Raw genomic sequence first — 16,836 nt, 5'->3', positions numbered from 1 at the left:
AATCTACTCTCGGCTTGGGTAGATCTACCCCGGCTAGAGGGGGGAGAGAGAGCTGGAGAGAGAATAGAGGGGTGGAGGGGGAAGAATAGGGGTAGACGGGGAGGGGGTGTGAGGGGAAATGGAGAAGGAAGAGAGGGGTCGTTCCCTCATGGTCCCAGGGCAGCGTTCCCGCCCCTCCAGTCGCCATGCTTCACGCACACAGCCCCGGCTCCAGCCCTCTCTCTCTCCCCGGGGAGACGCGGTGAACAATACAGGGAGGGCCGGGCCGGGGGTTGGAGCAACGTTTACAAACCTCGGCCTCAGCTCACACCCTTCCGCCCGGACCCCGGCCCTCTCCCTCTCTTCTCTCCTTCCCTCCTTCCTTCATCTCTCTCTTTTCCCTTTCTCCTTCCCTCCCTCCCTTCTTTCTCTCCTTCCCCTCCCTCCCTTCTTTCTCTCCTTCCCTCCCTCCCTTCTTTCCTTGCTCCCTTCTCTCCTTCCCTCCCACACACACCTAACGCAGATGACTAACACACACACATAACGCACAGACAACTAGCATACACACACACACACACAACTAAGTTAGGATGGGACTGAAGCCCAAAATTTAATGCCTGGACTGGTTTTTTGCCAATAGTTATTGGTTTTCCAGGATCCAGTTAATTTAAAAAAGAAATGTCATTTCACAGTCACTAAAACAAGTGTTATTGTAACTATCTACTTCTAAGAGGTGATCTACACATTTTGTTTGTTACTTGTAGGCTTACATGTATGCAATTTGATATTAAAAAATATAGCTTAGATCTGTTTGGTCCATTAAGTCGCGGCACTTTTTAAACGCACATTTTGATTACGTTCCATTCTACCATAGAAATATAACGTCTATAATAGACTTTATTTGTATTTCTATGATTCTACAGACGTTTGCTGGGAACCTGGGGCTCACCAATATTGTTCCCAATTGGGCCCCGCACCTCCTAAGGCCAGCCCTGTGTATGACTATGACACTACATTTTCCAGTATTAGCAAATGCATTTCAAATTAATTATTGGTGGAAAAAAATGAGGCACATCTAAAAGGTATAATAAAGTAGAATTATTGACACTCCTGAACCCAAACTTTGTGAAAGAACCATGGTAATATTAATATAAACAAGAAACTAAATAGATGGCAATGTCTCCTTTGCCAGGTGCTCTTCTGGGCCATTTCCTTTGATTGTTTATTTTTCAATTAATAAATTAAAACTACACTAAGTTAAACTGATCCCAGGAATGAGTGGGGTAACATATGATGAGCGTTTGTCGGCAATGGGCCTGTACTCGCTGGAGTTTAGAAGGATGAGGGGGCACCTCATTGAAACATACAGGATAGTGAAAGGCTTGGATGGAGTGAATGTGGAGAGGGTGTTTCCACTAGTGGGAGAGTCTCGGACTAGAGGCCATAGCCTCAGAATTAAAGGATGTACCTGATGAGAAGGAATTTCTTTAGTCAGGAAATCTTTGCCACAGACTGCTGTGGAGGTCAAGTCAATGGATATTTTTTAAGGCAGAGATAGATAGATTCATGATTAGTACGGGTGTCGGGTTATGGGGAGAAGGCAGGAGAATGGGGTTGAGTGGGAAAAATAGAGCAGCCATGATTGAATGGTGGAGTAGACCTGTTGGGCCGAATGGCCTAATTCTACTCCGAGAACTTACAAAGGAAAAGTGTGAGCTATTGAAATGCTCAATCAACTAGCAATTGTGTACATTTGTTGACCACCAGTTAAAGTTTTATAATTTTCTTAGAAATTGCCAGACGGTCTTTGTAGATGAGAGAAGTGGAGGAATACGAGAATACATCAGTCTGATGAAGGGTCTCAACCTGAAACGTCACCCATTCTTTCACTCCAGAGATGCTGCCTGTCCTGCTGACTTACTCCAGCATTTTGTGTCAATCTTCGGTTTAAACCGGCATCTGCAGTTCCTTCCCGCGAAGGGGAGGAATACCGTTACGTTACAAGTTAGACCTTTTGAAAAAACGGCTGGCACAAAGCGATATGAAACAACAGACCACTTGCGTCACTGAGGCTGGTGATCACATCCCTCTTCATCCATCAGTTCACCAATACCAGCTTCACACAGACTGCAGCTGAAAGGATGGGGTGATCTCATGTTGTCACCACTCTGTATTTAGCTGGCACCAACATCTGTTTCTCCCTCTGAAACAATATCCTTCACAATGTAAAAACATCGCTATTTAGCTGACCAACAACTAACAAGTACCACTGCTTCCTGAGCAGTGAGAGTACTGTGGTGAAATGAAAGATTTAATTCCATTCTTTCAAGTCACAGAAATATTATTTTGGAAGGAGGCAATATATTAATGTACGTACATCCTTTCACATCTGATTTATATAATGAAGGGTCTCGACCCGAAACGTCACCCGTTCCTTCTCTCCAGAGATGCTGCATGTCCCGCTGAGTTACTCCAGCTTTTTGTGCCTATCTTTGATTTATATAAAACATTTGACAGAAAGCAAAGGCAATGCGTTCGTTTTGCAAGCGCTGATTATGGAAAAATACTCCTTGTTCAACAAGGCAGCAATTGAGAGGAAGGAAGGAGGAGAGGATCCTATAAAGGGTTAGTGAAAGAGAGACCGTTTTAAAATCTTGCTGTGTCTAGATTACAGAGACAATGAGCTGCAGATGCTGGTTAATACACAAAAGGACACAGAGTGCTGGAGTAACTCAGCGGGTCAGGCAGCATCTGTGGAGAACATGGATAGGTGACGTTTCACAGAGTGCTGGAGTAACTCAGTGGGTCAGGCAGCATCTGTGGAGAACATGGATAGGTGACGTTTCACAGAGTGCTGGAGTAACTCAGTGGGTCAGGCAGCAACTGTGGAGAACATGGATAGGTGATGATTCAGTATCGTGAAACTGACTGTGTTGCAGTCCCGTGACAGCTTAAAGCAGTGGCTTTGCACAAACATCTAAAGATAGCTGAACCAAACCCATACAATGTAAATAAAGACAAGTCTATGGAGTTCCTTTGACAATTTCAGGCCAGCCATTTAATACATTGTTATGTACAATTATTACCGTAAAGCAGAACTTGCACCAGCTTTGCACCCAAACACATCTCATAAAAGGCAATGACATTGTGGTCTGTGAATAAATAGAATAGAATAGAATAGAATAGAATACCTTTATTGTCATTCAGACCTTACGGTCTGAACAAAATTTCGTGCCTGCAGTCATACATACAATCATACAATAATAAACAACAATGAACACAAATTAACATCCACCACAGTGTATCCTCCAAACACCTCCTCACTGTGGTGGAGGCAAAAGTCTTAGGGCTGCAGTCTCTTCCCTCTTCTCCCTCTGCGCTGAGGCAATTCCCCACCGGGCGATGGTACAAACAGTCCCGCAGCTCACCAAACCCCGCGAACGGGCTGGTTCAAACACCGCGGCCCGAGGTGGTCGAAGCTGCCGCCCTCCAGTCCAGCGGACACAGCCGCTGGCCCGCGGCTGAACCCTGGACTCGGGTCATAGCCGCCAGAACGCCGTCCCAGCCACCGGAGCACCGTTCCAGCCCCAAGCCGGATCGCCCTCACGTGAGTGCCGTTCCTCCCTCGAGCTGGGCCGCCCTCACGGGAGCGCCATTCCACCCTTGAGCTGGACCGCCCCGACGGGAGCGCCACTGCCCCTCACGGGAGCGCCGATCCAGCCCCAAGCCGGACTGCCCTCACAGGAGCGAGCCCAGGGCAAGTCCTGACTGGCTCTGCCTCCGGAGTCTCGAGGTTGCCAGCTCCGCCATTAGGCCTCAGCACAGACGGAGGCAGAGAAGGGGGATACGACAAAAAAGTCGCATTCCCCCGAAGGGAGAGACATCAAGCCCCGTTTCAACCCCCCCCCCCCCACATACACACAACCTAAAAATCAAAAACAAAACGAAAAAAAAGACACAAAAAAGTAAAAACATACGGACTGCAGGTGAGTCGCAGCCGTTCACCAGCGCCGCCACTTCCGGTAAATAGTAGAGTTAGTTGAGACGTTGAGTTGAGTTATGTGTACTGAGGTACAGTGAAAAGCTGTTTAAGAAGGACAGCAGATGTTGGAAAATTGAAGGAACACAAAAGCTGGAGAAACTCAGCGGGTGCAGCAGCATCTATGGAGCGAAGGAAATAGGCAACATTTCGAGCCGAAACTCTTTTTGAGACTGATGTAGGGTGGGGGGGGGGAGAAAGGAAGAGGAGGAGCCCGAGGGCTGAGGAAGAGCTGAGAAGGGGAGGAGGCAGCAAGGGCTACCGGAAATTGGAGGTCATTGTTTATGCTGCTAGGGTGCAGACTGCCCAAGCGGAATATGAGGTGCTGCTCCTCCAATTTCCGGTGCTGCTCGCTGTGGCCATGGAGGAGGCCCAGGACAGAGAGGTCGGAGGCGGAGTGGGAGGGGGAGTTGAAGTGCTGAGCCACCGGGAGGTCAGCTTGGTTATTGCGGACCGAGCGGAGGTGTTCGGCAAAACGATCGCCAAGCCTCCGCTTGGTCTCACCGATGTAGATCTGCTGACATCTAGAACAGCGGATGCAATAGATGAGGTTGGAGGAGATGCAGGTGAACCTCTGTCGCACCTGGAACGACTGCTTGGGTCCTTGAACGGAGTCGAGGGGGGAGGTAAAGGGACAGGTGTTGCATCTCTTGCGGTTGCAACGGAAAGTGCCCAGGGAGGGGGTGGACCGAGAGGGAAGGGAAGAATTGACAAGGGAGTTATGGAGGGAGCGGTCTTTGCGGAAAGCAGACAGGGGAGGGGGGAGATGGGAAGATGTGGCGAGTGGTGGGGTCACGTTGGAGGTGGCGAAACTGACGGAGGATTACTTTTTGTATGTGACGGCTGGTGGGGTGAAAGGTGAGGACTAGGGGGTCTCTGCCCTTGTTGCGAGTGCGGGGATGGGGAGAGAGAGCAGTGTTGCGGGGTATGGATGAGACCCTGGTGCGAGCCTCATCTATGGTGGAGGAGGGGAATCCCCGTTCCCTGAAGAGCGAGGACATTTCCGATGCCCTGGTGTGGAACGTCTCATCCAGGGAGCAGATGCGGCGTAGGCGGAGGAATTGGGAGTAGGGGATGGAGTCTTTACAGGGGGCAGGGTGGGAGGACGTGTAGTCCAGATAGCCATGCGAGTCAGTTGGTTTGTAGTGTATGTCGGTCAGAAGTCTGCGATGGAGATGGTGAGGTCAAGGAATGGTAGGGAAGTGTCGGAAATGGTCCAGGTGTATTGGAGTGCCGGATGGAAGTTAGTGGTGAAGTGGATGAAGTCAGTCAGTTTTGTGTGGGTGCAGGAGGTGGCCCCAAAGCAGTCGTCGATGTAGCGGAGGTAGAGGTCGGGGATGGGGCCCTGGTACGTATTGAACAAGGATTGTTCAACGTACCTGACAAAGAGGCAGGCGTAGCTGGGGCCCATGCGTGTGCCCATAGCTACGCCTTGTATTTGGAGGAAATGGGAGGAGTCGAACGTGAAGTTGTTGAGGGTGAGGACCAACTCCGCTAGGCGGAGGAGAGTATCAGTGGCTGGGTATAGGTTGCTCCTCTGGTCGAGGAAGAACCGGAGGGCTTTGAGGCCATCCTGGTGGGGGATGGAGGTGTAGAGTGACTGGACGTCCATGGTGAAGATGAGGGGGTGAGGGCCTAGAGAGTGGAATGCGCGGAGGCGGCGGAGAGTGTCTGAGGTGTCTAGAACATAGGTGGGAAGGGATTTGACCAAGGGGGATAGTATGGAGTCAAGGTATGTGGAGATGAGTTCGGTGGGGCACGAACAAGCAGAGACAATGGGTCTGCCGGGAGAGCCGGGTTTGTGGATTTTGGGGAGAAGGTAAAAACGGGCCGTGCGGGGCTGGGGAACGATGAGGTTGGAAGCTTGGTCGGGCAGGGCGTGGGAATTGATGAAGTCGGTGATGGTGCTAGATATGGTGGCCTGGTGCTCGTCAGTGGGGTCATGGTCCAAGGGTAAGTAGGAGGAGGTGTCCGAGAGTTGGCGCGTGGCCTCAGCTTTGTAGAGATCAACGTGCCAGACTACCACGGCACCTCCCTTGTCGGCTGGTTTGATAACCCAATCTGGGTTTTTGCGGAGTGAGTGGATGGCAGTACGTTCAGGGGGGGAGAGATTAGAGTGAGACAGGGGAGTGGAGAAGTTGAGGCGGTTGATGTCCCCGAGGTACAGTGAAAAGCCTTTGTTTCAATGAATTGGTGACCTTCCCTTCTTTGGACTGATTGTGGGGTGCCAGCCTGAAACGTCACCTATTCCTTTTCTCCAGAGATACTGCCTGACCCGCTGAGTTACTCCCATACTTTGTGTCCTTTTACATCTACATTGTGTCTATTAACTCTCCTGGGAGTACCTTTGAATATTTGACTCTACTGAAGACAATACACAGAGGCAAATTATACCAGTGGACCACTTTGGAACTGAGGTCAGGGTTACAATACGGATTCAGCTTCAGATTCAGATTCAATCTTTATTATCATTGGGCAGTGTACAGTACAGAGACAATGAAATGCAGTTAGCATCTCACCCAGAAGAGCAAACATAGAATAATGAGCAGTAAAATATATATATGTACAATCACCAAGTTTCAGAGTTATGATCCAGCCATCAGAATGATGACAGCCATCCTTGAAATATCGAGCTCCCGAAATCAGCAGAGTTTTAGCAATTTAAGTGAGACAGCAGACAATAGTAGGCCATTCGGCCCTTCGAGCCAGCACCGCCATTCAATATGATCATGGCCGATCATCCCCAATCAGTACCCCGTTCCTGCCTTCCCCCCATATCCCCTGACTCCGCTATCTTTATCTAACTCTCTGTTGAAAGTATCCAGAGAACCCGCATCCACCGCCCTCTGAGGCAGAGAATTCCACAGATTCACAACCCTCTGTGTGAAAAAGTGTTTCCTCGTCTCCGTTCTAAATGGTTTACTCCTTATTCTTAAACTGTGGCCCCTGGTTCTGGACTCCCCCAACATCGGGAACAAGGGCCTGTCCCACTTGGTAATTTTTTCAATGACTGCCGGCATTATTGACTGACGTGTCAGGACACCAAAATATCCGCGGCATGACACGGCGATGGTGCAGCGTGATGACGTTTGACGAGCAATGTTTTTTCAAGTGTCGTAACATTTCTTTTGTCACCGCTGGATTTTGAAATGTTCAAAACCGTTAGGCGACACTGATATGACGCTGGCAATGGCCAAAAAAAAATCGGCAAGTGGGACAGGCCCTTTAATAATCGTATATGTTTCAATACGATCCCCTCTCATCATTATCGGAAACATTATCAGGAACATCAGAAAGAAATGCCACTGCACCACGACAGTCTCCTTGAATAATCCCACACCATTCCTCATCCTCATCTCCATGGGTTGACAGTGGCCACATTGTACAAAATGTGTTGCCATGCCTTGGGTCAAAGACACACGGGACATGCACTGTCTGAAGAAAGGTCCCAACCCAAAGGTCACCTATCCATGTTCTCCAGAGATGCTGCCTGACTCGCTGAGTTACTCCAGCACTCTGTGTCCTTTTATGCTTTAACCAGCATCTGCTATTCCTTGCTTCTACACTGTCGAATGACTGTGCTGAATAGGTCTGCTGTAAACTGGACTAACATTTGCAAGATGAATGGGGAGAAAATATTTTATAATTAAAAAAACCTGACTGGAGAAAATACACCTTTATTTACTCAACGTTTTCCAACATGTATACCACCACGGCACAGCAGCAGCAGCAGCAGCAGAGTTGCTGCCTGTACGGAGTTTAACACCACGGCACAGCAGCAGCAGCAGTAGCAGCAGCAGCAGAGTTGCTGCCTGTACGGAGTTTGCTTGTGACCGTACGGATTTAATCCGGGTGCTCCGGTTTCCTCCCACATTCCAAAGACGTGCAGATTCGTAGGTTGCGTAAGAAAGAATTGCAGATGCCGGTTTAAATCGAAGGCAGACAAAAGATGCTGGAGTAACTCAGCAGGACACGCAGCATCTCTGGAGACAAGGAGTGGGTGAACGTTCCCATTCCTTGTTCACAGATGCTGCCTGACCCGCTGAGTTACTCCAGCATCTTGTGCCTGCCAGATTTGTAGGTTAATTGACTTGTGTAAATTGGCCCAAGTGTGTAGGATAGAACTAGTGAGCTGGTGACTGTTTGTCGGCGTGGGCGGAAGGGCCTGTTTCCATGCTGTGGTTCTAAACTAAACTAAACCTGACACAGCTTTAATTGAGACATCAGAAAATGAAAATCACAGCAACTACTGTCTTAGCACAAGAACAAACACCACATGCATGGTCCACAAATGACTCCGCGGTTAAATCGCTTTTTTACAACATTAACAATGAATACAAGCAATGCGTAAGATTTTAACATTCTTGCTCTCCAAAGCCATGCGGATTAAACATCGGATTAGTGATATAGCTCCCTAGTTGGCTTGGAACGATGTTAATTGCATCTTCTCCAGTGCTGCATAAATCCTGCAAAGGAGGAGGTATCTGGATTAAAATATGTACAAGGCCATCAGGAGATCAGGCTGAATGTTTGAATCACAGCGTTGGCAAATGTGTATCACATAATTATCCGCCTGTCCCACTTAGGTGATTTTTCAGGCGACTGTCAAATCGTAGCAGGTCGCTGAGAAACCGGTGACTGCGAGAGACAGAGAGACGGCGAGACGGAGAAACGGAGACACACACACACACACACAGGCGCACACACACGCACACACACACACAGGCGCACACACACGCACACACACACACACACAGGCACACACACCTTCCTTCACTGAGAGACGGAGAGACAGAGAGAGAGACACGGAGAGACAGAGACACACACACACAGGCGCACACACACGCACACGCACACACACGCGCACACACACACACACCTTCCTTCACTGAGAGACGGAGAGACAGAGAGAGAGACACGGAGAGACGGAGACACACACACACAGGTGCACACAGGCGCACACACACACACATGCACACACACACACACACACCTTCCTTCACTGAGAGACGGAGAGACAGAGAGAGAGACACGGAGAGACGGAGACACACGCACACACACACACACACACACACACACACACACACACACACACACACACACACACACACACACACACACACACACACACACACACACACACACACACCTTCCTTCACACACGCAGGCACGCGCACACACACACACGCCTTCCTTCACCTTCCTTCACCAACCCATTATGCAGGTGGGGGACAGGGCAAGGGGGGGGGGGGGGGGGGGGGGGGGGGGGGGGGGGGGGGCGCTGTCTGAGTGAAATTCACACGGTGCAAAGCCAATGTGATACAGACACACACCACGATGAACAGGAAGGTTGGCGCTGTAATTAAGACAGTGAACGCACAGTGTACGGGAAGGGTCACTTATGTCCTTTAAAATGTGGATCAGTAATATGTTGGACACAGCCCATTTGGAAGAAATGAGACTCCTCCTAATAGACAAACAAGGCCAATTCTTAACGAGTTGGTCTCCATTTATTGATTTCTTGGATTCATGTGGTGCAACAGTATCGTAAAAATTAAACGTTTCAGGTATGGGTGAAAGATGATCTAGAATATATAAAATCATCTCTGTGCGGTGAGTGGATAATCTCCCTCCTGCTTCACTTTCTTAATTATTTCTTTTCCTCACTACCTCCTTTTCTCTCTTTTTTCCCACACACACTAGACTTTCCTCTATTCTTTACTATCTCTTTCTTTCTTATCTCTCTCTCTTAAAAAAGAAGTTGTACAGAGAATGTATTATGTTAACATAATTTTGTGAACCTGTAAAAAGGCACCACTGTATTGTACTTACTCCTAATAAACTTGTTGCGAGTCTGAACTCACTACTCACGACCATGAAGGCAACTCCCCAGCAACCACCCGCGAACATGTGGCAACCGCATAGTCTTCGGTAGTCGCCTAAAAAGTCACCTAAGTGGGACAGGCCCATTAGGCGACTCTTTAGGCAGGGACTAGTTTGAATGAAATTCACCTACCACACCTGGCGACAACCTACAACAGCACCTATGTCAACCTACGACAACACCTACCGCAGCAAAAATTGTCGCCACTATCGTCGAAACATTTTCACCATGTTGAAAATTTTGCATCAGTCGCCTGTAGTACCTCAATAAATCACCTAAGTGGGACAGGCCCATTAGAGTTGGCACTCCTGACCTTGCACCTAAGGTTCACATTCCACCTGCCTTAGTCCAGTCAGTGAACAAAGACACAAAATGCTGGAGTAACTCAGCGAGACAGGCAGGATGGGTTCAGTTTGAAGAAGGGTCTCCACCCGAAACGTCACCCATTCCTTTTATCCACAGATGCTGCCTGGCCCGCTGAGTTACTCCAGCATTTTGGGTCTGTCTTGGGTGTAAACCAGCATCTGCAGTTCCTTCTTACTCAGGACCAGAGGGCACAGCCACAGAGGAAAAGGACCTGCCTTTAGAAAGAAGATGAGGAGGAACCTTTAGTCAGAAGGTGGTGAATCTGTGGAATTAATTGCTGCAGATGGCTGTGGGTGACAAGTCATTGGGTATTTTTAAAGTGGACGTTGTTAGGTTCTTGGAAGTACGGGTGTCAAAGGTTACAGGAAGGCAGGAGAATGGGGATGAGAGGGAGAGATAGATCAGCCATGATTGAATGGGGGAATACACAGAAACATAGAAACATAGAAATTAGGTGCAGGAGTAGGCCATTCGGCCCTTCGAGCCTGCACCGCCATTTGATATGATCATGGCTGATCATCCAACTCAGTATCCCGTACCTGCCTTCTCTCCATAACCCCTGATCCCTTGAGCCACAAGGGCCATGTTATGTATGTGATAATGAGCATAGGTAATTAGTGTCTTGTGATGTCTTGTGCAAGGACGCATGTGCGGGAGACTCAAGGTGGCGTCCTGCGGTAAAGAAGCTTGTATGATTACTCCCGTGTCCGAGCCTTATTTCAAGTCTGTTCAAAGCATCTGAATACACAACAATTGGCGACGAGGGTAAAAGAACGAAGATAAGAACAAGGCCAGCAAGAAAAACCGTAAACAAGTTAAAAATAGAAGTAGTATTTGGAAATAAGTGGAACAGCACCAAGCCAAATGTTTTGAATTGGTGCCATAAAGAAAAAAAAGGTAGGAACGGGAAGCAATAGCTCGGGGAAGAGCTAGGAAAACAAGCAGGGGCAGTAAGGGTCACCGAGCACGGTGTCAGCTTACCTGGAATATATCCAGCGCTGTGCAGCCCACAGCCAAGCCTAAGCAGCAGCCACAGACGTCGGGTGGGGGCCTAGTACCGTGAAGGCCACGGACAGGTTCAGAGAGCCACCGACAGAGGCTGAGTCTTCAGCCCAGCCAGGAACAGTCAGCCTGGTGGGGGAAGAAAGCTGAGAAAGACCGGTCGCAAGAAACGGCCGAGAGTGGAGAAAGCTGAGAGGCACAGTCCTGGCGCTAGGAGCAGCGGGGACCAGCAGCAGAAAGGGAACAGCAACGGCTGAGCCAGCAGCAGCAGCATGGACGTCTGGAGCGGCCAGCAGGGTTTAAGAGTAACAGTGAAACCCGGGGGGGGAGCCAGCTAAAGCAGCAGTGGAGGTCGAGGATGCACCAGTGTCCACAGGCCGCAAACTGGTGCAGTGAAATCCTTCACAATAAAACTGTAATGCATTGTCACAGTAAAAGCAGGACTGTTGGATGTGTAATGCATTGGGCACATAATGTAATGCATTAAGAATATGGTTAAAATGTACTAGTTTGCCTATTAACAGGAAATGTTGGTTAATAGTATAAATCTATTATTATAAGATAATAGAAGTGACAGTGATTGTTGCTAAAGCTAATTAATACAGAACTGTGTTATCCAGGGCAGAAGCCAGTGTTTTGTCTGTACAGGGGATATGTGTTTTATTATCTTGAGGTAAGCAGTGTTTTGTCTGTACAGGAGCACCTGAAAAGGGCACCTGGATAGCAACAGGTAGCATGGCTTTTCAATGGATAGGAAGTGGCCCCAGTTAGAATCTGGGTGCAATTTTGAGAAATGGACTGAAGTCTCGGAGGCTTCGTTCATTTCTAATGATATCACTCCAGAGGAGAAGAAGAGAGCATGGTTCATATTAGGCTTAGGAAGAGAGAATTATCACACCTTCCGTACCTTACTGCTGCCAGCAGCGCCCATGGATAAAACGCACGAGGAGTGCTAATGGCTCATTTCTCGCCAAAACCTCCACGGGGAATCAAGAGGCAAGGAGCCTGAACTAAAGAGGGCAGGGAGTCCCTCAAAGGACAAAGGTCAAGTGCAAAAGGACAAAGGTCAAGTGCAAAAGGACAAAGGTCAAGTGCAAAAGGACAAAGGTCAAGTGCAAAAGGACAAAGGTCAAGTGCAAAGGGTCAAGGTCAGTGCAAAAGGACAAAGGTCAAGTGCAAAAGGACAAAGGTCAAGTGCAAAAGGACAAAGGTCAAGTGCAAAAGGACAAAGGTCAAGTGCAAAGGGACAAAGGTCAAGTGCAAAGGGACACGTCAAGTGCAAAAGGACAAAGGTCAAGTGCAAAAAGACAAAGGTCAAGTGCAAAAGGACAAAGGTCAAGTGCAAAGGGACAAAGGTCAAGTGCAAAAGGACAAAGGTCAAGTGCACAAGAACCAAGGTCCAGTGTACAGGGACACGTCAAGTGCCAAGTGACAAAGGTCAAGTACAGAGGGTAAAGGCCAAAGGGAAAAGGCAAAAGAAAAGGAGTCAAAGGCAAGGGGAAATTGCCATCCAAAGAGCAACCCTAACTATTCAAGCTGCATTCAGGGGTATGAAGGTACGGAGAGAGATCCGGAACAAACAGAAGGCAGCAACGGTAATACAAGCAGCATTTAAAATGCATAGAGTATACCGTCAATACAAGGCAATGAGAAGGGCAGCTATAATAGTGCAAACCCAATATAGGGCAAACCTTCAAATGGTAAGTGATTGCAAAACTTACATGAAGGTACGCAGCAGTGTTGTGCTGTTTCAGGCTGCCTACCGTGGAATGCTTGTTCGAAAGCAATTGCGGTGCATGCACAAATCTGCCAAGGTCATACAGACTTATTATCAGATGCATAAACAGCGTCAGTATTTTAATAAACTACGCTGGTCTGCCATTGCGGTACAGCAACGATACAGAGCTTGCCAGATAAGAGATGTCCAAGTGAGACAGTATAAGAGTTTGAGGGAAGCAGTGGTTTGTATTCAGGCCTTGTACCGCGGGATCAAAGCCAGAGTATTGGTAGAGAAAACCAAGGCAGCACGCTGTATTAAGTCATTCATAAGAATGTGCGTTACAAGAAAGCATTTCTTGATGCAAAAGGCGGCTGTAGTCTCTCTGCAAGCTGCATACCGTGGTTACCGATTACGGGTACGCTACAAAGCGGTGCGTCAAGCAGTCACTTTGATCCAGAGATGGTACAAAGCATGTAAAATAGCATTCCCAGTTTGTGCAATATCAGTCAATGAGGGATGCAACTATTACCATTCAGGCTGCCTACAAGAACATGGTGGTTAGGCAGTGGGTTAAGCAAAAGGGAGCTACTGTAAAAGGTCAGTCAGTACTCTGTTGGAGTTGGTATCGAAAAGACTTAAAAAGACAAATAAAGGCACAACAGAAAAGGCTGAAACGATACAAAAGGCTTAAACGATATAGGAAAGACTTCCTCAAACGGAAAGATACAACAATTGTAGTGCAGTCCCACTACCGTGCTTATAAAACAAGAAAACTAAACAGAGCACCAATCAAAGCCAGTGTTGTAGTGAAAAAACAATATAGATCCTACTTCTTGATGAAGAACCAGAGGTGTGACTTAAGTGGACAAGTAGATGAACTACAGACAAAGTTTAAACTATACAAAAGGCTTAAACGATATAGGAAAGCCAGTGTTCTACTGCAAAGACAATATAGATCCTATCTCTTGATAAAGAACCAGAAAGGTGACAAGATGACGAGTAGATGAACAACAGAAAAGGCTTGAACGATGCAAGGAAAGGTTGAGTAAATGTGTGACAATGAGTAGAAGCGGCTAATAGAAAAGTCTAAAGAAGAGAGGCTGGTCGGTCAAGACAAAAGTATGCAGGGCCGATTACAATTAGGACACTTCAGTATAGTCCAGCACGGAGCCTCCTTCACTGAGCAATGGACAAAGGGTTATGCATTGCAGAATCTCATGAAACAACAAGAGCAGAGAAATAAGCAGAGAAGGGAAACTGAACAGCAGAGGAAGCTGCTAGAAAATGGAAACTTGCAGCCATGGGTCAGATCCCACCTACAAAGAGGAAAACAAAACAAATGCATGAACCAGAAAATGATAACTTATAAAGCAAAGGTTAATGTATTTGGTTTAAGTGTAATACCTTTGTGTAACAGTGTATTATTCAATGATGGGTAGGAAAAGAGCATATACCGTACAAGTGAAATGGACTTAAAAGGGGAGGAGTGCAGTGTATGTAATAGAAATGGTATTACCTGCCTCCAAGTTAAAGGGGGAGGAGTGTTATGTATGCGATAATTAGCATAGGTAATTAGTGTCTTGTGCAAGTACGCATGTGCAGGGAGACTCAAGGTGGCGTCCTGCGGTAAAGAAGCTTGTAAGATTACTCCCGTGTCCGAGCCTTATTTCAAGTCTGTTCAAAGCATCCGAATACACAACAGGCCACATCTAATTCCCTCTTAAATATAGCCAATGAACTGGCCTCAACTACCTTCTGTGACAGAGAATTCCACAGATTCACCACTCTCTGTGTGAAAAATGTTTTTCTCATCTCGCTCCTAAAAGATTTCCCCCTTATCCTTAAACTGTGACCCCTTGTTCTGGACTTCCCCAACATCGGGAACAATCTTCCTGCGTCTAGCCTGCCCAACCCCTTAAGAATTTTGTAAGTTTCTATAAGATCCCCCCTCAATCTTCTAAATTCTAACGAGTACAATCCGAGTCTATCCAGTCTTTCTTCATATGAAAGTCCTGACATCCCAGGAATCAGTCTGGTGAACCTTCTCTGTACTCCCTCTATGGCAAGAATGTCTTTCCTCAGATTAGGAGACCAAAACTGTACACAATACTCCAGGTGTGGTCTCACCAAGACCCTGTACAACTGCAGTAGAACCTCCCTGCTCTTATCCTCAAATCCTTTTGCTATGATTTGCTATGAATAGACGCAATGGGCTGAATGGCCTAATTCTGCTCCTATGACTTATGGACACACTAAGTGGTGCTGATCTATTGTGTATTATCATACATATCATATTATCGTTATTATAGAATTCAGCTGCAGATGGGCCTACAAGGATGACATACATCTTAACCAATATTTACAATTCATATTTATTCACGGTGAACCTCATTTTGGGTGCAAATAACATGAATAATACGAAGCAGCGCCTGTAATCTTCATAATATACACCAAACTCCAAACTGTAGAATGATTCAAGTGCAGGAAGGAACTGCAGATGCTGGTTTACACCGAAGAGAGACACAAAATGCTGGAGTAACTCAGCGGGTCAGGCAGCATCTCAGGATATAAAGAATGGGTGACATTTTGGGTCGAGACCCTTCTTCAGGCTGAGAGTCAGTGGAGAAGGAGACACAGAGATAAGGAAGGGTAAAGTGTGAAAATGAGACATCAAAGTGGACAAAGCTAAAGGAAAGTGTAGACTAGATCGGTGTTAGCTAGATATGATTCATAGATATGATTCATATTTATCTTGGGGAATAATATACATGGCAACTCCATACATTAACAAATCAGTGAGAACCAAGTTTTAACCTGATGAAATGATGCACAGCAGCCCATCCTACTGGAGCGAGCACTTCTAATGCACAAGTCTCCCGTTCTCAATACATTTAGGAAACCACATGGGCTTCACCCCAGGCAATTGAACCCATCCCACCACAAGTGAGCAGTCCTGTACTACTATCTACCTCTTTGATGACCCTCGGACTATCCTTGATCGGACTTTGCTGGCTTTACCTTGCACTAAACGTTATTCCGTAATCATGACAATGGCTCAACTGTAATCATGTATAATCTGTCCACTGACTGGATAGCACGCAACAAAAGCTGTACACGTGACAATAAACTAAACTGAGCCAACAAGAAGCTCTTTGCTGAAGAGCCCCTTATTCAAAGGTCTATTTTTCTGACATTGATTTATTGCATGCACAAATCCCACCTTTTCAGGAATAGAAACATAGAAACATAGAAATTAGGTGCAGGAGTAGGCCATTCGGCCCTTCGAACCTGCACCGCCATTCAATATGATCATGGCTGATCATCCAACTCAGTATCCCGTACCTGCCTTCTCTCCATACCCTCTGATCCCCTTTAGCCACAAGGGCCACATCTAACTCCCTCTTAAATATAGCCAATGAACTGGCCTCAACTACCCTCTGTGGCAGAGAGTTCCATAGACTCACCACTCTCTGTGTGAAAAAAGTTCTTCTCATCTCAGTTTTAAAGGATTTCCCCCTTATCCTTAAGCTGTGACCCCTTGTTCTGGACTTCCCTAACATCGGGAACAATCTTCCTGCATCTAGCCTGTCCAACCCCTTAAGAATTTTGTAAGTTTCTATAAAATCCCCTCTCAATCTCCTAAATTCTAGAGAGTATAAACCAAGTCTATCCAGTCTTTCTTCATAAGACAGTCCTGACATCCCAGGAATCAGTCTGGTGAACCTTCTCTGCCTCTATGGCAATAATGGCCTTCCTCAGATTTGGAGACCAAAACTGTACGCAATACTCCAGGTGTGGTCTCACCAAGACCCTGTACAACTGCAGTAGAACCTCCCTGCCCCTATA

The 16,836-nt window shown here is 47.1% G+C and overlaps 1 protein-coding gene across 1 annotated transcript in view; it reads right to left on the bottom strand.

The window, feature by feature from the left end:
* Positions 1-5,817: 5,817 nt before the first annotated feature.
* Positions 5,818-16,836, bottom strand: part of amn (amnion associated transmembrane protein) — a 54,905-nt gene continuing 43,886 nt past the window's right edge. The window contains exon 12 of the mRNA XM_055641185.1: positions 5,818-8,484. Coding sequence (XP_055497160.1) covers positions 8,374-8,484 — 111 coding nt within the window. The 3' untranslated portion in view covers positions 5,818-8,373. The remainder of the gene's footprint in view (positions 8,485-16,836) is intronic.

Source organism: Leucoraja erinacea, chromosome 9 (assembly GCF_028641065.1).
Source record: "Leucoraja erinacea ecotype New England chromosome 9, Leri_hhj_1, whole genome shotgun sequence".
Taxonomy (NCBI): domain Eukaryota; kingdom Metazoa; phylum Chordata; class Chondrichthyes; order Rajiformes; family Rajidae; genus Leucoraja; species Leucoraja erinaceus.
This window is presented reverse-complemented; position numbering and strand designations above follow the sequence as displayed.